At 35.8% G+C, this 22,346-nt stretch overlaps 1 protein-coding gene across 9 annotated transcripts in view; it reads left to right on the forward strand.

The window, feature by feature from the left end:
* The window catches only part of Mef2a (myocyte enhancer factor 2A), a 117,750-nt gene that overhangs the window by 65,618 nt on the left and 29,786 nt on the right, over positions 1-22,346 (forward strand). For 6 of the 9 annotated variants that reach the window (XM_040730559.1, XM_040730560.1, XM_040730565.1 and 3 more), the window contains 3 exons: positions 17,493-17,630; positions 19,558-19,777; positions 20,766-20,825. In XM_040730559.1, the coding sequence (XP_040586493.1) occupies positions 17,493-17,630; positions 19,558-19,777; positions 20,766-20,825 (418 nt within the window). Of the gene's footprint in view, positions 1-17,296; positions 17,429-17,492; positions 17,631-19,557; positions 19,778-20,765; positions 20,826-22,346 lie in introns of all 9 variants that reach the window. The other 3 variants (XM_040730573.1, XM_040730581.1, XM_040730589.1) reach the window with 1 other exon arrangement.

The following is a 22,346-nucleotide window of genomic DNA, read 5'->3' on the forward strand; positions in this document are numbered from 1 at the left end:
CTCTGCAAGAGCAGTCTGTGCTCTTAACCTCTAAGTTATGTCTTCAGCCTTTACCCATTGGGATTTTGATGTTTTCTTTTTAGTGTTCCTTTTTAAATGTAATCCAACATGAATCTTACTAATAGTTCTCTGTAAGTTATAATTTTATAGTATATAGGAGTTATAAATGTTATAAATACTGATTTGTTGTGGCAGGATAAACCTTAAGGCTTTATTTGTGGGCTTAAACCTTTTAGATAAGGCCTTATGTGTGCTAGTCTGTCCTCAAACTAGATGAGAATGGCTGATTCTTCTGCCTCCATCTCCTGAATGTTGAGATTATTGGTGTATATCCCACACCAGTTTATGCTACTGGAGATCAAACTCAGAGCCTTAGGCATGCTAAGTAAACACTTATCGCCTGAGCTGTATCCCTAGCCTTACTTCATTGTGTAGTAAAGTGTTACCAAGCAAGTCTTAATCATCTTCATAAGCGAAAGAATGGAGGCCTGTTTTACAGGTTTGGATTTTACATCTGAGCAGGCCTCCTTTCTCTTAAAAAGATGATGCAGTGTGTCCTCCCTAGTAGCTGAATTCATATTGATGCATCTGTAAAGATCATTGTGGACCAAACTTACATTCAAACGTAACCACAATTACAAAGAGCTTTTCATGACCCAGACTCAATGAACTTTACAAGTATCTCACTTGAGGAAATTTTAATAATACTCTTATGAAGTTTTTTTTGTTGTTGTTGTCATTGATTTCCTTTTTCATACAGTCTTTCTTTTAAAGCACTTGTAGACAGGCACTTTGATATTTATTTACTCATGTCCTAGACCTTTGAGGGTCTTCTATGCCGTGGGCTCTGCAAGGGGCTGTTGTTTAGAAATTTCTAATTTGAACCACAAGAATACTGTGGTTTTATAAACCACTGAGTTACATCTTATACCTAAAGATTTTATATGAATACACTTCTAACAATTTGACAGTGAGGCTTCTTATTCCTTGGCTATCTTATGTGAGTGAATAAACAAACAGGTGTAAACATTTATAAGTAATTACTGTAGATGCATTCTGTTCTGTTGCATTCTTAATATGCAAGCCCCTTTGAGATTACTGTGGAAAGAAGGATGGGCACACTGTGCCATACCTGTGTACTGCTACATGAGATGATATGTATTAGGTTAGCAGGGAGAGAGCAGATAAGCTTTCTGAGAATACTGAAGAATTAATATTGTACAGGATAAGCATCAACTAATATGAAAATCTTGAAATGCTCTTAAATCTTAAGTATGCTAGCAAGTCTGAAGTATCCAGGCACCAAGTATTTTGGATACGTGTAATTTGCATTGGGATATTTTAGTTTTATTTAACTATAAATTAGAAACTCATGTATAGAATATTGATTGTTCTTCCTTATTTCATATCTGTTTCATAACTAATCCTAATATTTTAATTTAAAATGAAAAAGTTTTATGAGTTGATAAATAAAAATGTATTCTTCTATAGTGTTTTTTAATTGACAGATTTACATATTTTAAATTCATTTAAGGATTCAAAAATAAAGTTTACAATGGGTAGTGGGCATTATATATATCCTATCTCAAGAAAGCTGGATGCAAATGCCCCTTAACTTACAATATGATTATGTCCTGGTAGCCCAGAAATTGAAAATATTGTAAATTGAAGTCCACCTAACTTAGCAAATGTTATAGCTCAGCAACACAGCATACTTCAGAGTCTAGGTTGTTTATCTGATGATGCCAAATTGTCAGCGAGCTATAGCTCTGTCCCTGCCAGTATCTTGTAGGAATACTGTACTGCAAATCACCAGCCCCAGAAAAGGTGGCAATTCAAAGTACATTTTCTACTGAATGTATATGCTTTTGTAGTAGTGTACAATTAAAATTTTACATCAAACCGATAGGGAAATATCAGTAACCAACAAAGGAAATTTACACATTTGTTTATTAGAGGATTGTCATTAGAATTTGCTTTGTAAGAGATTTCATGACTCTCTTTGAAATGATAAGTCAGTACTATATCTGAAAATCCATTTTATTTAAAATGTTCATATACTACTTTCAAAAAATTCATTTCTTGCAAAAATGAGTTTTAATGCTTTATGTATTCTATTTCAATTTTAAAACTTGATGTATATTCATATCAATATCAAGAATATTTTATCATGTAAGACATTTAAATTCCATTGAAAAGTTGCATTTTAAAAGGAAATGTAAGCAGTTTTCTTTCAGAATGTCAATAGTAGACATCATTCTTACACTCTGCCATTCATTTTCAAGAGGGAAAATGTAGATGCTAAAAATCATATAAGAAAAGACTCATAATTTTCCAAAATATACTTAAGAATCATATAAGCAAAATGTAAAAGTGATGGGCAAATGCTGATACTACTTTCTTACTCAGACAAAAGAAGATATGGATGGCCTGCTGGGCGGTGATGGTGCACGCCTTTAATCCCAGCACTTGGGAGGCAGAGGCAGGTGGATCTCTGTGAGTTCGAGGCCAGGCTGGACCGACAGCCTCCAAAACAATACAGAGAAACCCTGTCTTGTAAAAACAAAAAAAAAAAAAAAAAAAAAAAAGATATGGATGGCCTAAAGCCACACAGTTTACAAAGTGCCACATATCATAACATTAAAATTTTTTGAAAGAATATGTGATACTCAGTTGTGGCATAGTGTGTTATCCATTGTTGTGTAAGAAATTATCACAAAACCTATGGCTCAAATCAATATATGTTAGAATGTCACAGTGCCCATGGTTTAGAAATCTGGGAGTAGCAATACGAAGTTCAGCTGGGAGAGAATCTGCTTCTTCACACATTGGAGTAGTTTTTGGGAAGATTTGGTTCTTGACATCCTCAGATTGTATTGATACTACCCAATGGTCATTCTTAGTTCTTGTCATGTGTGCCTGTCCTTCATGACAGCTTGCTTCTCCAAAGCCAACAATAGGGAGTGCTGGATAAACGCATCTTGTCTTAGGAGCCATGTCTTGTTTGTGGGTTTTTTGTTTTGTTTTTTGCCATGTTCTATTTGTTAGAAGCAAAATGTCTAGGTCCAATATGCATTCAAGATAAGGAGATCACACAAAAGCATGGATATCTGGAGGTGTAGATCACTGAGAACTTTGTAGTAAAGCTATTACATAAATATAGTCTCTTGTGGATGCACTCATACAGTAAAGTATTTGTATTTCAGTGGTAATAATCTATAATGTGCCACATAATCTAAACTTTTTTATCTGTTGGTGTAACCAACACTACTCAGGAGCCAGGGAGAGTGTCTCTATATTTCTTGTCCTGTCATTGAAATGAAAAATGATGGTGGAGTAAATGAATGTATTGTATTGCTATGGACAGCAGAAAGGGACCCTGAGAACATAAGGAGAGTTTTGAGCAGTAACAGATACTAGGGATGAGGAAAGGCAGATTATCTTGTTAAGTCTATCTTTTCAATTAGCATGCAAGTCATATTTTGTTATGTTATGATGTAATATTTCTAAGTAGGACCACAGTTGCATATTTAGCTAAGAAACATTTTCCTGTACTAAATAGTTTACACTACTATGTATCTAAGCATAACAAACATGACATATACATTATACTGGCAACTAGATATGCATTAAATGCTTGAGTTACAAACAGCTTCATCTTTATATAAAAATAATAAAATGTCAGCTTTCTTATGAGCTTACATTCTTATCTTAAAATGTGTTTTAATAGGTTATTTAAACATTAGGAAATAACCTGAAAATTACTTTAAATTTTAACAGTGTTGACTAAGAATATTATTGCATTTAACCTTTTATTTCTTTAGCTTACTACTGTTAATAGGACACCAATTATGAAAAAGTCTTGATTATAATACAGAGATTTTACTGAAATAAAGACAAGGAATTTTGACATGTGTGTTTTGTAAGTAATATCTTTATTGCTTATCCAGCCATTTATATTGTGCCAAGAGGATATGTAGATACATGCAATAATAAGTAAATATAAGTCCCCTTTTTTTATAGTCTTCTAATTGCATGGTTTGGGGGGGAGTAGTATCTTCATTTCTCTTTGCACTTATGCTTAATATACAAAACACTTTCTGTAATCATATATATTGATGTTTTCCCACACCCCAACAGTTCTTCAATAGAGATCCAGTGACTATCCTGCTTATTCAGTTCTGACATTGTCTACTGGAGTTAGTATCAGACCTCAGCGAATGAAGGTTCAGGCACATAGTAGGTTGTGATCTGTACTTAGGAGGAGTAAAGAGATAACCAGATTCTTAGAATTCTTAGAATTCCTTTTTGGATTTGATACATTTTGTTAGAGAAGCTCACAGAATTCAGGGACCCCCCCCCAAGTTCATTGTAAAATATATTGTAATACAGATGAACGTCAGATAGAAGGGCACATAGAACAAGATCTGAAAGAAATGCCTTTTCTTTTGAAGCTCAGTGGCACCAGGCTCACCTCATGTGGGTGCATTCACAGCCTGAGAACTCTGATTCTTGTATTCCATTGGTGAGAATCCACAAAGAATATTATCAAAGACATGCATTGTATATTCATATTATTAAACATGAACGCACACATACAACCCTCTCCCTTTATGTGTGGTAACAGGAGATCAAATTCAGATCCTTGCACATTCTTGGTAGTCATTTGGCCACTGAATTATAACCCAAGCCCTACATAGCAGACTTGTGTAGTCATAAAAAAAAAGTAATTAAGTATACCAAATTTTTTTCATTTTTTAAAGATAATTTTTATTTAAATTAAAGACAAACTTATTTTATATACTGACTCAGTTCCATCTCCCTGCTATCCTCCCATGCCCCCCATTAACCCCCATCCCAGAAATATCACTCTTGGGCATATGCCCAAAGGATACACAATCATAACACAAGAACATCTGTCCAACTATGTTCATAGCAGCATTGTTTGTAATAACCAGAACCTTGGAAACAACCTAGATGCCTACCAACTGAATAATGAATAAAGCAAAGTAATACGTTTACACAATGGAGTACTACTCAGAAGAACAAAAAAAAAAAAAAAAGAAATCTTGAAATTCACAGGTAAATGGATGGAACTAGAAGAAACCATCCTGAATGAGGTAACCCAAACACAGAAAGATAAACATGGGTTGTACTCACTCATAAATGAATATTAGACATGGAACAATGGATTACCAGCCTACAATCCACAACCCCAGAGAAGCTGGGAAACAAGGAGGACTCTAGGAGAGAGACATACATGGTCCCCTGGAGAAGGGGAAAGGGACAAGATTTCCTCAGCAAATTAGGAGTAATTTTATTGCTATGTTCTTTTAGTAGAATGGTAGCATTTGATTTTAACATAGGTTCCTGAGCTATCTAATCTAAGCTTTTTGGTCACCCATTGGGTATTGATTAGGGCTTCTATTTTGTGGAGTGGGCCTTGTGACAGACAATTCTGTTATTTGCTAGTTATTTCCACAAGCATTGTGCTACTATTGCCCTTAGCATATCTTAAGCTAATGAAAGGCCAACTCTATGTAACTATAAGCGTATTGACACAGTTTTAGAATATATAAAGTCTAGAAGTTAAAATGACCAGCACACAGTTACCATCAGTCATACACCTACATGTCTACAAGCAGTATAAGCTTTAGAGTTGTGCATCAGAATAATTGTACTTACAGGCATGAAGTGAGGGTTTTAGTAGCTGCTACTTAAGTAACACCTGGGGCTGTTTTTTTATCCATTGCCCCTCCTTTTGCAGAACTCCTCGTATTAAATATCCTGTTTGTAAATATCTTTTTTAATACTGCTGTAGGGTCATTTGAAAACATTTGGTACATAGCATATGTGGTCACAGAGATCATTGTGCTCATTTAAGAGTCAAACTAACTAGAGGAACTTGGCCGTTTCTCTTTCTTGTTTATATCTTATAGTTGCCAAATAGAGGGTATGGTTGTTATTGTTGCCCCTCCCCTAGGAGTACCGTGGCCCTGGAAGGAAGGAAAGAACCAACTTGTATCTCATTTACTAGACATGGAAGTTTTTTAGAAGGAGAAATTCTGTATTTACGTAGTGAGTCAGTAGATTAGATCCTTTGCTTCCTAGTATAGATTAATTTTTATGCATATCATCAAAAACGGATAGCATTAGTAACTATGATTACTTTCTTAAGTGGTTAGCAGACAATTAAGATCATTGTAATAAGAGTAATAGGGAACATTTATTAAAATTTAGTCTGATACACTTATTTTGTTTGTGTGCTGTGTGCATGGTTGTAGGTACATGTATGCATGTGTGTGGAACCAGAGGTTGATATCGATGTCTGCCTCTTTTGCTGTCAACCTGTTTTTCTCTGAGACAGGGTCTCTTCACTGAGGGTGGAATTCAGTTATTGGACCAGAGTGGCTGGAATCTACCTATCTCCCATATTCCTGCCACCCCTTTCTCTGGAGTTATTTGCATTGGTGATGGGGATGCAAATTCTGTTCTTCCTGCTTGCAAGACAGGCACTTTACCCACTGAGCCCTCACTTGATCCCTGGTCTGATAGACTCACTGTTTCATTTGTATTATCTTAGAGTCCATGTTGTGTCCCTGACATACAGCCAAGGACATTGTGACACTGCTGATAAATGGAATAAGAGGATGATAATTTGGATTCTAAAATGTGGAGTTGTGTTTGCACATGTGTGGGCATATATATATGTGTGTTCATGTTTGCGGTGCACATGAGGATACCAGAAGTTGACATTAATTTCTTCTTGATTGTTCTGTTTTATTTAGTGAGCTAAGGTTCTCACTCAACCAAGGTTTCTCACTTTTGTCTAGCCGACCAGCTTGCTTTGTAGATCTCCTATCTCTCCCTCTCCAGCACAGAGATTACAGGCTGGGATTGTTCCCATCCACCTTTTAATGTGATTGCTAGAGAGCTGAACTGCTTACCCTATATTTGCACAGCATGCAGTTTGTCTAGAGCTATCTCCCCAGCCATGAAAATATCCTTTTTTTCTTTAATTTTTCTTACATTTAAATTACAAAGCAAACTGGAACTAATATATTATAGAAAAATAATCACTGTAAAATTCATCTGTCAATTAGAAGATAAAAATGGGCTGGAGAGATGGCTCAGCAGTTACGGCTGTTTTTCTAGAGGACCTGGGTTTGATTACTAGCACCAGCATGGCACCTCACAACTGTCTGTAATTCTAGTTCTAGGGGTTTTGACACATGAATAAGTAATAAAAGGGATCTTAAAAAACAGATGGTAATAAAAGTGTTTGTTCAAGAATACATTATTTAAAACTAGCAGTTCTCAAAATGCAGTGGCCTGTTAGTATTAAATCATCATTTCTCAAAATGCAGTGGCCTGTTAGTATTAAATCATCATTTCTCAAAATGCAGTGGCCTGTTAGTATTAAATCATCATTTCTCAAAATGCAGTGGCCTGTTAGTATTAAATCATCATTTCTCAAAATGTAATGGCCTGTTAGTATTAAATCATCATTTCTCAAAATGTAATGGCCTGTTAGTATTAAATCATCATTTCTCAAAATGCAGTGGCCTGTTAGTATTAAATCATCATTTCTCAAAATGCAGTGGCCTGTTAGTATTAAATAATCATTTTTCAAAATACAGTGGCCTGTTAGTATTAAGTCATCATTTTTCAGAAATGCATTTTGTGTCCCAACCAGACCTAAAAGAAAGATCTTGAGAAATCTTGGTTTACTTGTTCTAAGTAGAGTTGTAAACCAACAGCTTGAAGTGAATACACTTTTTTTGACAGTGATTATCAAGCTTTTTCAAACATTTTATCCCCCAAAGTATACCCTGAATTAATTTCAGACAGTGAGCAAGCATGAGTCATAATTTTAAGAAATCTTTTCAAACAAGGTTTAAAATAGTATACCAAATATTGGTGTAAGTTGCCATTATATAAAGAATTAAATTTGAATTTGTAATACTGCAGGATCCAGAGAATTTTGTGGTTGAGTGGTATTTTGATTTTATGATCAAAAGTGCCACTTCACATAAATATGAAATGCAAAATGGCAGAACTATGATAGGGCAATTTCAGAAATGAGAAATTCTGTCCTAATCTCAAGTCAGACTCCATGATACTGGTGTGTGTGTGTGTGTGTGTGTGTGTGTGTGTGTGTAAGTTAGCAACTCAAGCAGCAGTTCTTCACCATTCTTACATAGACATACTAATTTGATAAATAGTAACAAATTACAGGAGAAAAAATTGTTTTTCCATGAATTACTGTTTCTGTAAGTGCAGAAACCTTTGCATGTGTAATAAAAACACTACATTTTCTTCAAGTGTGACACTATCCTTAAAGGGGTTTTGGGAGCCACTGTCCCCTCACCCACCCACCTCCACCTCCCCACAGTGTAGATGAGAAATGGAACAGACAGAGAGTATTTAAGGGGCTCGCCTAATGCTTTACAGGACTGCAGTTGAAGCAGCAGGGAAAGGGAAAGATGATGAGGCCTCTGAAGACAAGACAAAGCTTCCCTCCACCTCCAGCCCCCTGCCCTGCCCTGCGCTTTTATTCCTTACAGAGCATGAAGCAGCATGATGATGACTCAGTGAAGCAGTCTGCAGCCCTCCTTCTTCACATGTCGCTGCACCGTCACCCCACACAGCAGTCACCATAGGTTCTTCTTATGATGCCTGTTTGATAGTATTGTTTATGGTACAGTTAGTGGCATGTATTTAGGTTTTTTTGAGACAGGGTTTCTCTGTGTAACCGATCTGGCTGTCCTGAAACTTGCTGTATAGACAAGGCTCATCTCAAACTCACAGAGATCCACCTGACTCTCCCTCCCAAGTGCTGGTATTAAAGGCATATGCCACCACTACCTGGCCAGTTACTGGCTTTTAGTTGTGTGCTTTTTATAAGGAACTATACATCTCTAAATGTGTTTTTCTTGAGGTTATATTTACTCCATGAGAGATTAATGTTGTTAATACATAAATGAGAGTTCATGGGAAGAAAAGTATGAAACATCACTTTGTAATAGAACTCACATGTCCTTAAGACATGTTTTTGTGATTGCTGATTAGTATATATGTTTTTTTAATGTTCACATGTGTCAGAGATTGAACATTTTAAGTTTTAATCATGTAGAAATATTCTTTTTTTTTTCCTCTGGAAGGTCTACAATGTGTTAGTAGAATCTTTGTCAAGAGGAGATAAGGAGGACTGGAAGAATGGTCAGAGAACATTTGCTATGGGGATGACCCCTTTACCAGTCCTTTACAGAATGTGCGTGGAGAAGGAAATGGGGTTAAAAGAAGAAGAAGGAAAAGCATGTTCTAGGTCAAGAAAACAGCTTAGGTGGAAGTTAGGAAAATGTAGTTGGCATTTTATTTTAAGTTGATATGAGCTAAGTATAGCTAAAGTATAGAGTTAACAGGGAGATGATAATGAAGACCTGAGAAGCAAACCAGATTCTCATGGCTCATGTAAGGCTCTGTATTTATCTTGGAGGTTTGGCTAGTCACTGAAATAGTACCATAGAATAGCTGTCTTTAATTAGGTTTTATAGCTGGGGCTTCTCTGGTGATAAATTGTGTTGGAATTGCAAGATTACTTTAAAAAGGGGGGCTTGCAGGAAAAACATAGGAAAAAGGTAAAAAATATTAAATGTAGTATTTCTATATTTTTAATTTATTATACTTTTTATCATACTGCATACATTGTTAGGATACTGTGATTATAATATTAAAAGGCCACATTGCTGTCATTTTTCAAAGAAGATATTGTTGGCTATTTTATTATCTTAAAGCTGAATTATTTTTGTTGTGTACTCTTCATCGAAATTTCAAGGTCTCTAGACTGATGTTTCCCACCAAATATTATTTATCAGGATATACATACTACACTGCTTCTAGAACTAGAAGACCATTTGGGCTCACTGGTAGGAGTGTCTAACTTTTTGATCTTGCAGAAGTGACATCTACAAAATTCACTCTTGGGAACCATTTGACATTAGACCACCTACCTCCCCAGATTGCAGAAAAAAAAATCCTCATTATCTTAAGTAAGCTTGATGTTGTGTTGGGCTACATTTACAACTGTCCTTGATTGTGCAGCTCTTGGGCCACAGGTGGATATGCCTGTGTGCCTACAAAATGTAGTTTGGATGGTATTTCAGTCTGTTTCATAATTGGCTAATGAGACATACGATTTTTGAAACCTAGCCCTTCAAATCTGTAACTTAAAATAAAAGTGATAATGATACAGTTTTCATGTTTTAAATTATATTGTGGCTCAGTTCTGAAAGGTTATTTAATGCTTTGACTATATAGGAAAGAAAGTGTCTTTTCTTGTGTAGATCAGCTCTGTCTTTTTATACACTAACTCTGTGCCTATAAATATTTTCAAATGATAGTATAAGGTTTTGATACATTAAAATATAAATGCATGATTTGTAAATTTTTGTTTTTTTTAATTTGGCTAGAATCTCACTCGGGGTTAAGAGATGTATGAGAAACTATGTTTATTCAGCCAAAAAAATGTTTCTTGTAGTTCTCATTTAATTCCAGTGCTTTGTTTTTATAGAATTTTTCTTTTCACATTATCTAGGTTTAAATTGTTATTTCCAGAATCTACCTTGAAAATCTTTAAAATGCATACATTTCTTGCAAAAGGAACATAGGAACAACAACTAGAATTTGTGCAGGAATTTAGGAAATCAGATTGATCTTTTTTAATGCCATTAGTATTTGTGTAGGATTATTACATAATAGATAATTACAAGCTATATTGACATCTGCCTCATTTGTATAGTTGACATATTTAAATATATCTTACCAATGTACGATAGTAGAAAATAATGCTTTCCATAGGCACTTAAAGAAGATATCTCAGTTTAGACTTTTAAACTGTATTTGATCTTTCATTTGCTCCTAATTTAAAGTAAATTTTTGTATTTAACATTCTGACTAACATATTTTGATAGTCCAATTATTTATTGTTTGCCACTTACTAAGCTCAGTGTTTAATAGACAAGAGAGAAAAGTATCAAAGTTATAAATCTCATGGGCTTTAACTGTCGACTGAAATAATGTATCTAAAAGCATTTTGAAAACAATGCCATATTATTTAGGTTATTTCTAGTTAAAAACAGAAGACACAACTAAAACTGTTCTTTAGAAAGTAGGGATTTTTTTTATCACACAACAGAAACTTCAGCAGTATGCTAGACTTTAGGCTTTGCAGAAGCAGGCTCTGCCTTGCTCATGCATAGCTTTGGCCTCCTGCTTGCCAACATGAAGATGTTGGCAAAGGCAGCTTTGGCCTTATATGCACATAATATTGTCAGAGGCACGACTGTCTAACACACCTGATGGACACGTTCTCCTTCTGGGCTGGCCACAGTGGTAGCCATTAGCCACAAGTAGTTGCATTCCAGAAATATGCTAGTACAACTGAAAGAATAAATTTTAAATCTTGCTCAGTTCTAGTTTAGGTAATCACACATTGGTCAGTGACTAATTAAGCATCAATCTAAAGTATCAAAGATAAATCAGGACAAATACATCCCTGCAAGTTTTCTAAAATTACTTAGTTGTACTGATTTTGAACACATCCCCCCCCACACACACACATTCCACTCTCAAGTATACTAGTTGTAGTGGAGAGAGAATGGAGAATGGTGATAAGCGTTTTCTAGCCAGATGTTCCACCTTTGGGAGGTGTTAAACCACCAGGAATTCAGACAGTATGGTATGTGTATGGTAGTAGACATATGTCTCAGTAGAACAGATCAGCTGTGGCACAAAAGTGCTGTTGTAGGGCTAGAGAATTCAGTGGGAAGAACACATAAGGCAGTGGCACTTTTACTATCCTCCGGGCACCCTAGGAGGTATTTAAAACATTGGTAGTTACACCATTTTGTAGATTATTAACCTGACATCAGATAACCAGCATTTTAAGAGAAATGTATAGGTTTGAAATATATTCATCCGAGTAAAATGCTGCTATTCCAGAGTTACATAGAATAGGGAAATTGTTCTCCTTAGTTTCTTTCAGATATAAAGAATGTTGTCTTCATATATGGTCCTGTTAACTGGTCATCTCCATATCTTTAGTTACAGTACTTGTAGGTATGAATTCCAATGTGATAATTATTTATGATCATATCCAATGTTTCTTTTCTTTCCTTTTTCTTTTTTTGGTTTTTCAAGACAGGGTTTCTCTGTATTGCTTTGGAGGCTCTTCTGGAACTTGCTCTGTAGACCAGGCTGGCCTCGAACTCACAGAGATCCACCTGCCTCTGCCTCCACCAATGCCCACATATCCAATGTTTCTAAAGATTTTAGTAACTTATATGAAGTACTCCTATACTACCTGGTATCTATCTTCACTGTTCATAAAATTGAGTGTATATTTTAGTTATTTATCAAAGTATTTAGGAATACTTAAGATTAATCCACTAATCTGTTTTTTATGCCCACTAACTTGCCAGTTTGGGTATTTCATTTAAATGAAGTCATACACTATATTGTCTTTTTCGACTTCTTTTACATACATTTATTTATTTATTTATTTATTTATTTATTTATTTATTTATTTGGTTGGTTGGTTGGTTGGTTGGTTGGTTGGTTGGTTTTTTTCGAGACAGGGTTTCTCTGTATTGTTTTGGAGGCTGTCGGTCCAGCCCGGCCTCGAACTCACAGAGATCCACCTGCCTCTGCCTCCCGAGTGCTGGGATTAAAGGCGTGCGCCACCACCGCCCAGCTTACATACATTTATATTTCCAGCTAAATTATAGCATGTATCAAGACTTTCTCTATGTTTGAATAATAGTGCATCCGCTACATTGAAGTATGTACAAACTTTTTTGTATGGGCATGTGTTTTCATTTCTCTTGATGTCTAACTAGAAGTGGAATTTCCTGGGTTATATGGTAAGTTCTGCATTTAAGTTTTCAAAGGTTACAAAATTTTTATGGTGTCAAAGAAATCTGAAAGACTATGCCAAGCCAAAACTCAGAGACACTAAGAACATGAAGGTGAAGAGGTATTTAAGGTTCTAGCTACCCTGAGTCATGTACCTATCTCCATACAAGAGTTGCAGAATGCTAGGATCTCGTAGATCCAGATGCAAGGCAAAAACTAGCATTTATTTTTAAATTGATGAGTCTAATGCATTGCCCTTCACATAAAACTGGGGCCTTAGGAATTATCTACTGCTTTCTCCTATGTATTCCCAATGGATTACAGTAAGAGTTCTTTAGTGCCAAGCATATGTGTAATGAGAAAAGAGGAAGAGGATTATGTTTGAGAGTTTATAAACCAAATGTCAGCATTATATGAGATTTTAGGCTAAAATTTTATAAGTCTAAGAAAGCTCTTGTATCAGAAAAGCAAATTTATATACGGTTTGAAGAGTGACACCTTTTCCTGTGTTTCAGAATCTAATAACCCTTTTAAGATTATGGAACATCAAGGTTGGGAAGTGGTGGCACACACCTTTAATCCATCATTTGGGAGGCAGAGGCAGACAAATCTCTATGAGTTTGAGGCCAGTTTAGTCTACAGAGCTAGTTCCCAGTACAGCCAGAGCTGTTACGCAAAGGAAACCTGTCTTGAAATCCACCCCCCCCCAAAAAAAAAGGATTATTGCACATCAAGATGATCCAGTATGCAGAAATGCAAGACAGATCCTACCATGGTGGTACATGCCTGTAGGCCTATAATCCCAGCACTTGGGAGGCAGAGACAGGAGGATCAGGAATTCAAGGCCAGCCTGAAGTGTGAAACCTTGTCTGAAACAAGCAAGATCATAAGGCTCAATAGGTAAACAGGGAGATAGATGTAGAGACTGCTTTGCAGCTATTTCCGATGGCTGCCACCATAAGAAAGCAGTGGCCATTGGGTGACCACTGCAGACTTGATATACAGTTACTATCTTTTCCAGTATTAAAAACCTAAGGGGATATTCTCAATAAATTTTGTTGGGTACCAAATAAAAGGCAAAGTTCCTAGGATTTGCTTGTTTTTTAAGTGAGAGAAAAACAAAACAGATGGACAAGGAGTCAGAACTTAATGTTTGTTTGTTTGCTTTCTTGAGACTGTGTCAGTATGTAGTCATGGCTAGCCTGAAATCAGATATCTGCCCCAGGCTGGCCTTGTACATTCAGAGATATGTCTATTTCTACTTCCAGATTGCTTAGATTAAATGCATGAGCTACCTTACCATGGCTTTTGAAGATATTCATTCTTTCCTAAGTTTTCACGTACTCAAAATAAGTTTCATTAAAAGACAGCTGTAAAATTATGTTCTCTCTGGAAACAAACTGTGCCTGGCTACTTAGTATACAGATCCCGGAAAACAAAGCTCCACATGGCTGTGATAGAGGGACAGGGTAGGGAAAGAAGTGTTACTACTGTTTTTACAATTCCTTCAGTGAAACCTACAGTCATAGAACTAAGACCTTAAAATACTAAGAAGATAAAGCCTGCACACTACTTTCTTCTTGCTGAGGTAGATATGTATAGGATCATGGAAGAAGGAAGACATGTCTGCAACTACATAGACAATAAATGTCCTCTCAGCACTTAAATGAGACCAGATCACAAGCCTCTGTCTGGTCTCAATTTGATTTGTTGAGTAATGTTGAACAGTTTTAAGGAATATAGCATAGTGGAAAGTAGACTGACCATTGGAAAAAGTAGATTCTAGCCCCAGTCCCGCTATCCACTGGCGTGGTGAGCAAGTGCTATCTATGGAAACTGGTAAGAATACTGAAACTGGCCGGTCTCTTCATGCCTTGCCTGGCCTTGTTAATAGATTGCAGCATTCCACTTGTTAGTACCAGAGACTGGAGAAACTTACTGCTATGTTATTTGGTAATGATAAAGAGAGAAAAAGTCTTTATATGGTAGTTGGGTCCTCAAAAGCACTCTTCATGCTTGGTGATAAGGAGCAGAGTTGGCTGTCAAATGGAGCTGTATTAGCTTATTATCTACAATGCTGATACTGCCTCTTAAATTCTCTCCTTGTGCCAGGAGCCTATCTGAAATGAAGACTTGCAGAGCTGCAGATGCCACAGCACTTTACTTCTTCTTAAGTACCAGTAGGGTTAACCCTTCTTTCATAGAATTAAGAACTACATGTAATTTTAAAGCAGCATTGTGTTGTTTTGAACTGTCTATTTAAAAATGTTATGAGATACATACTTTGTAGTTGGTATTTGTAGAAAACTGAGTGATAAACAGTTCAATCTACAAAGAAGAACAAGGCCAAATTGATGTCTTTCTGTGTATGTCTCTATGTCTGTGTGTCTGTGTGTAACTTTGAAGACCAGAGGTTAAGGTTGGTGTCTTTCTCGGTTGCTTCTCTGGCTTATTTTTTGAGACAGAATCTTTACTGAGTCTATAAGCCCTAGGCATCCTCCTGTCTCTGCTGCCTTGGGGCTAACAGTAGAACCATGGACCACTACACCAAGCATTTTCAAGGGGGTGGTGAGGATTGAGTAAGTCCTCGGCTTGTGTAGTAAATACTTTACCAACTGAACCATTTCTCCATCCTGGAATTATGTACTCTTTAATAAAGAAATGTGAAAACTGGGCAAGTACCCAGAGATTTAAAGTTAAATGATCAGTTTCATGATGATATTTGTATATATAGATGCCCACCATATTTGTTCTTTTTCTAGAGCTGTGTAGGTTTTAAGGGTTCAATGTGTTCCATTCTTGGTGTTAAGATTTTCACTACTGATAATAACTTTAGAAATTTGGCAAGTAGAACTTGCTACCACAGATGGTGAGGATAATTGGACAATAGGAACATTTTTAGCCAAATACACATAAATGTCAATGTAATGTCATTAGACTGTAGGGCTTAAAGCTACTGGGAGAGTAGATGTAGTTTGTAGCATGCTTATGTTTAATGATTATATTTAATGAGTTTCAAGAGTTGTGTACTGAATTCCTAACATATGAGAAGCACTTGGAGAGGCTAGCATGTCTAGCTTTTAATTTTTAGCATGTAAAAATAAACCATACTGAGTAAGATGAAATTTCAAAATCATTTGAAGACATTTAAGAATAAGTTCTCAAATCATAATGTTCTGTAGACACATTATACTTCCAGGAAAGACAGGAATAAAACAAATATCCAAAATCATTGCAAGTCAAGTTTTGCAGGGTACTAAAGTCATTACTATTACATCCAAGTTAATCACTTGCTGGTGATATGTCTGGTCTAACTCTTTGATCGCACTTATTTTTGCTCCAATAATGGCAGGCATTTAATTCTAGTGCTGTCTGTTGTTGTGCTAAAAACTCAGCATAGTTCAAAACTGTCTTGAGTTGTCAGTAGCTCTGCTTAAACTGAGTGAGATAACTCAGATTTTAAACATGGAATTAAGCATTCTAAAGGTAAATTGATACTCTTATTATTTTTAAGCCTTTAGGAGTTTTATTCTTTTAAAAATTAAATCTTATTTCATGATGACCTTTTCTTAAAAGAGAAATCAGAAAACTAATCATCCTTTATATTTTTTACTTCAAAGTAAGAAAAAAAATGTGGTCCAGGGGAGCACTTCATAGACACTCAGGAGAGTTATCTAATCAATTCTAGGTTAAAGTAAACTGAAGGAACTGTAGAGCAAAAGCTAGCAAGGAGAGAAGAAATGTATTCTGAGTAACTTTTCACTAAAGATTTTTAACATATAAAAAGTCACTGAGAAAGTTGACATTCATCATACATAGGAAAGAGTTACTGTTGATAAATGTGGTTTGAAGATTTTGTATTTTAAGAATATGTGGGAAAATGATAATATGAAAGAGAATAAATTAGCAATAAATTATTGGGATTCTGGGCTAATTCCTAATGAATAGGATGAATCCTGATAGCTAGAAAGGAATGCCAGAAGATGAAATGGCAGACATGACCTGTGTATAAAAATACTGTAATTTCTCAACATATCATTTTGATGTTCATCTTGTTGTATTCTTACTAACTTTACTAACCATATGCCAGCTGTGTCTCAGAACATGAAGTGATTTTAGTATCCACTAAGCTGTTTGAAAAGTAAGAGTCCAGAAAAGCAAATATTCCTTTTTTTCTTAATGTACAGTAGGAGAGCTCAGTTTGCTTCCATCTTTGGCTTATGTTACTTGGAGAATGCAGTATATTTGTGGTCATTTGATAATCATTCAGTGGCTCTTAAATGATGCCGTTTATTCGACCTGTGCTCTCTTAACACATTTTACAAAAAAACTCATGGAAAGTTAGTATCCTTTTTGTGTGAATTTTCCAATTGTATTTCAGACTTTAAGAAAGAAAGGCCTTAATGGTTGTGAGAGCCCTGATGCTGACGATTACTTTGAGCACAGTCCACTCTCCGAGGACAGATTCAGCAAACTAAATGAAGATAGTGATTTTATTTTCAAACGAGGCCCTGTAAGTACTTTCACTTTACCTTTACTTTTTATTTGTTGATCCTTTTTGTTAACTTCATATTTAGGCTCTGAACAAGAAGGAACACAGAGGGTGCGACAGCCCAGACCCCGATACTTCCTATGTGCTAACTCCACATACAGAAGAAAAATATAAAAAAATTAATGAGGAATTTGATAATATGATGCGGAATCATAAGATCGCAGTGAGTACTAAAGTATGGCTTGTGCTTTTATCATGTGCATGAAGAGATTGACCACACATCCTACCTCATTTTTAACAGAGGATTGATGACAATAAGTATAAGAGGAAAGAAGGTGCTTATTAACTCTTTGGTTTTACAGAACTTTGAAATGCCAAAATCTTGTAGTAATAAATATTGGGTATCTTAAGTGTAGAAATGAAGAGAAAACGTCCCACTTCAGGTCCTGCCACTAATTGTCCTTTATGTCATTACATCTGTGTTTACATAAACTATCCATATGTCTTGAATTATAACTGCTTAATATGTGAAGTAAATGAGTTGGCTCACATAATTTTTAAGATTGTTTCTAATTTTGAAATTCCTTGATTTTTAGTATAAAGTGTATATGGAACATTCCAGTCTTTCCCATAACTTAACATACGTATGCATACACACATATAGTTGATCTTAAGAATGTTAAATGTAAGTTTGTTGAGTTTGTTGTAAGATTTCATGCCTCTAAATCATTTTTACTTATTTTATGTAATTATCTTCATTTTAGAAGAGCTGGGCTAACTGTTGAGCTTTTTGTACAATGTCCCAAAGCTCTGAACAGCAAGAACCCTGAATACATAAATAACTGCTTTTTTCTTATACTCTCAGCACTAAAGATGAAGACTGGATTCAATTTAAGGGAACTCTTATCCTTAAACCAGTCTCATAACAACTAGTCACTGTAATTCTTCTGTGCACAGTTATCTAGCCCTGTGAAACCGTCCATGCTCAAACAGTCGTGTGCCTGGACTAGACTCTCCATTACTGTAGCTGTCTTCTCCAACACTGTGTATGTTGTGTAGCTGTTGTGGAACCAGCTGGCTCCAGTGCTGGTACTTTGTTTTTGTTTTTGTTTTTCTTTTCATTGGCATAGTTCAGTCTCTTGAATTATTCCCTAAAGAATGATACTCATCATATGTCATTTCTTCAGAGTAGTTCTATAGAAAGAATCACATGAAAATAGTTTTTAAACAATTTTTAAGCTAATACCATTATTAAAAACAACAGTAGCAAATAAAGTTTCTCTGATCTCATAGGGATATTGTTCCCACAGTTAAGCTGCAAGAATATAATAAAATTGCTTCATTGTTTCTTGACTTTTCCCTTACAACTCTAAATTATGAAGTAGCCCACTGTTTATCATGGCCAACAAATGTATTGAAATCGGTCTATGGAGGAAATGCCAGAGGAAACTAGGAAATGCCCTTTCAGAGAGAACATGATATATTTTGACAAGAAGATCGCTTTTATAATGTTTATAATTTAATAATTATACAATTTTAAAAATACCAAGACTCTTTATTCTAACTTGGCAGTAATTAATCTTTACTGTGTAGGTGGTTTCTTTGTATATTTCATTATATAGAAATTACATTGTGTTCTGTGTATAATTACTTGACTTTTCTAGTTTAAAAAATGTCTGTCAGTCAGTTCATACTTGACTTATTCATAATATCCCAAAATTGATGTATTAAGTTAATAATGTGTATATACTTTCCCTTTGGTTTTATTTCGCTTCCTCAATAGAAATGTAATGTTAAATTGATTTGCACTAGAGTTCTAACTAATGCTTACTTGGTATCTGATATATTTTGTAATGTCTAAATTCAGCAGTATTATTTTAATTCCAGGTTTTAACTTTTAATTTTATCGCTTTGAATATTTGAAATATATAGTTATACTAGCATATATGTTTTAATGTAAAATTGAAAATAACAAAGTCATGTCAGTCAGGTATATTCATGTTCAAGTTTAATTCTAGAGAAATTAGCTTAACACTGCAAATGAAGAAACTGTCCCCACCCTCTCCTTTTAATAATGAGAGTTACTTAGTTAAAGTTATTTAATGTTGATGAAAATGAAACCAATAGTTTTCCTTGTTCTTTATTTACAGCCTGGTTTGCCACCTCAGAACTTCTCAATGTCTGTCACAGTCCCTGTGACCAGCCCTAATGCTTTGCCGTACACTAACCCAGGAAGTTCACTTGTGTCACCATCTTTGGCAGCCAGCTCAACATTAGCAGATTCAAGCATGCTGTCTCCACCCCCAGCCACGTTACATAGAAATGTATCCCCTGGAGCTCCGCAGAGACCACCAAGTACTGGCAATGCAAGTATGTTGTGAAATATTCTTTTCATTCTTTTAAAAAGAGGATGAGGAATGAATTGCTGATAGAGAAGTTTATTCTCCTTAGTCTTAATGTTATGGTCAGGCCAGGTGTGGTGGTGCACCATGTTTAATCCCAGCACTTGGGAGGCAGAGGCAGGCTGATCTCTAAGTTCGAGGCCAGCCTGGTCTACAGAATGAGTTCCAGGACAGGCTCCAAAACTACACAGAGAAACCCTGTTTCAACACCCCCACTCCCCCAAAAAAGAGTCACTGCTGCATAAGCTTATTTTAAGTACTTTTTTTAAACATCTGTAGGAATAAACATTGTTGGACAAAGTAGAATAGTATAAAGAATGTGCAATATATAATTTTTCTTTATCATGGGAAAGTCATATTTTGACAGGTAGAGAATTTAACTTAAATGTTGCAAGTGAAGATTTAAAGTTGAATGTGAACCTTATGTTAGAAATACAGGAGTGAGCATGTTGTGTGCATCCCTTCCTACTGAGTTCAGCAAGTCAGCAGCGGTTTGCAGTGCATTTGCCACCTTAGTCTATGCAATGTAGATTGCCTTCCCCCAAGTCCTAGGTTTAATAGTTTTCTGCATGAGCTGTCCTCATACTTGTTAGTATTTACTAGTTAATGTTGATGCCCAGGGTGGCAGGTATATATATCAAGAGCTTAATAGGTAAATTCATGTATGTGTATACTACACATACACATAGACCCCCCATAACATGTGTAAACATGTTACATGTAGTTATATACTACATATATATGTATGTAGTATAAATTATATCAAATTAGTAGTTACATGCTACATATATATGTATGTTGTATAAATTGTACATTAGTTGCAAACTTTAGACTGAGGTAGATTTGTATTGATTTGATTTTTAGGAATAGAATGTGGGTTACAGTTGCAATGACCTCTTCTGACTGTGAAATAAGGCCAGTTTATTAATTCTCTCTTTTCTGTGTAACATTGTTAGGTGGGATGTTGAGCACTACAGACCTTGCAGTGCCAAATGGAGCTGGAAATAGTCCAGTGGGTGAGTGAATCCTATTGTTTAACTTTGTAGGTGTCTATTTGATTTGAGCTACTACTAAGTATTATCCTGAAACAATGCCTTCTATCTTCTGAGGGATAGTTTAGGCAATAACCCTGCTTCATCTCTTATTCTGTAAGTTTGTTCATTTTGTTCATTCATTCATTATGTATTAAGTGCTTCCTGTGTATCAGGCATTGTTCTTTCCTAAAGACTAAGTTGCTCTAATGCAACATTTACATAAAAATCTTTTTTAGAGACTATTTTAAATTTATTATTTGACAGCACCGTGTGTGTGTGCGTGAGAGAGAGGGATTCTTGATCATTCCCCTTATTTCCCCCGACATTCCCCCATGCCTACATGTCTTCCTTCCACCTTTATTGTCCTCTTCTCTCTTTTTTTCTTTTTTAAATAATCCACTGTGTTCAGTTAGTGCTACCTGCTTACCAATGGGTGTGAGCATAGACACCATACTAGCAACTATAACCCCAAAGAAAAATGATCCCCCACTCCCAATATCTGTTATCTGTCAGTGTCTCCTCAGCTAGAGGTAGAGTGCCTCCCTAATCCATGGTAGAATGTTGAAAGACTTCATCTTGTGCAGGTAGCCATAGCTTCTGTGAGGTGGTGAGTGTAATGGCCATGTCATGTCTGGAAGACAGCAAACAACGTTTCTCAACATTCCTCCCCATCCTATATTCTTTACACCTCTTTTTTACATGATGTTCACTGAGTCTTGATGGAGAGGGTGATGATGGATGTCCCATTTAGGGTTGAATACTTAGTTGTCACCTATTCTCAGCACTGTCATTCGTTATGAGTCTCTGCATTGACTGCTGCCCACTATAGAAACAGCCTCTCTGTCTAAGATTGAAAGTTGCATTAATATATGTCAGTCTGACAGCTGCCTACTAAGATCACTTCTTAGGGAGATGCTTTCTGTAACTTCTGTCACCACTAAAGTTAAACTATTGAGAAAGTACTTTATTTAACAGCGTTAAGCGTTTTCAGAAATTGGAGTACTAAGAAATGTGTGCATACTACTCAAGTTAGAGATCTGAGTGATTCTCTTGAAGATCGCTTTAGTGGTCATACGTAGAGCATCCAATGCCTTCTGTCTATACTGGGTACCAGGCATACATGTGGTCACATACATACATGTAGGCAAAACATTTTCTATCTACACTGCATCAAGAGATATTTCAGTGGACTTAAAGAGATTAAAAAACTGGTATACGGTCTTAAGAGATCAAACATAGAAAATATATGAAGACACCTGTTGTGTGTAGTATCTTGGGAATATAGATACTCAGTAACGTTTGTTTAGCATATATAAAACCTTGAATTTAAAACCACTAACATTGCACACACAAAGTGTGTACCCAACAGCATTTTAGTCAGAGCTAATGTCTTGGTGTGAGTATGGGGCATACCTGTAATTGCAGTACCCCAAAGGTCATATGGGAAAAAAGAATCCTGGGTTCCAGACCAGCCTGATCTACACAGAAAGGTGTAGTAATCCT

The sequence above is a fragment of the Mesocricetus auratus genome, unplaced genomic scaffold, assembly GCF_017639785.1.
Source record: "Mesocricetus auratus isolate SY011 unplaced genomic scaffold, BCM_Maur_2.0 Super-Scaffold_4256, whole genome shotgun sequence".
In the NCBI taxonomy this organism is placed as follows: domain Eukaryota; kingdom Metazoa; phylum Chordata; class Mammalia; order Rodentia; family Cricetidae; genus Mesocricetus; species Mesocricetus auratus.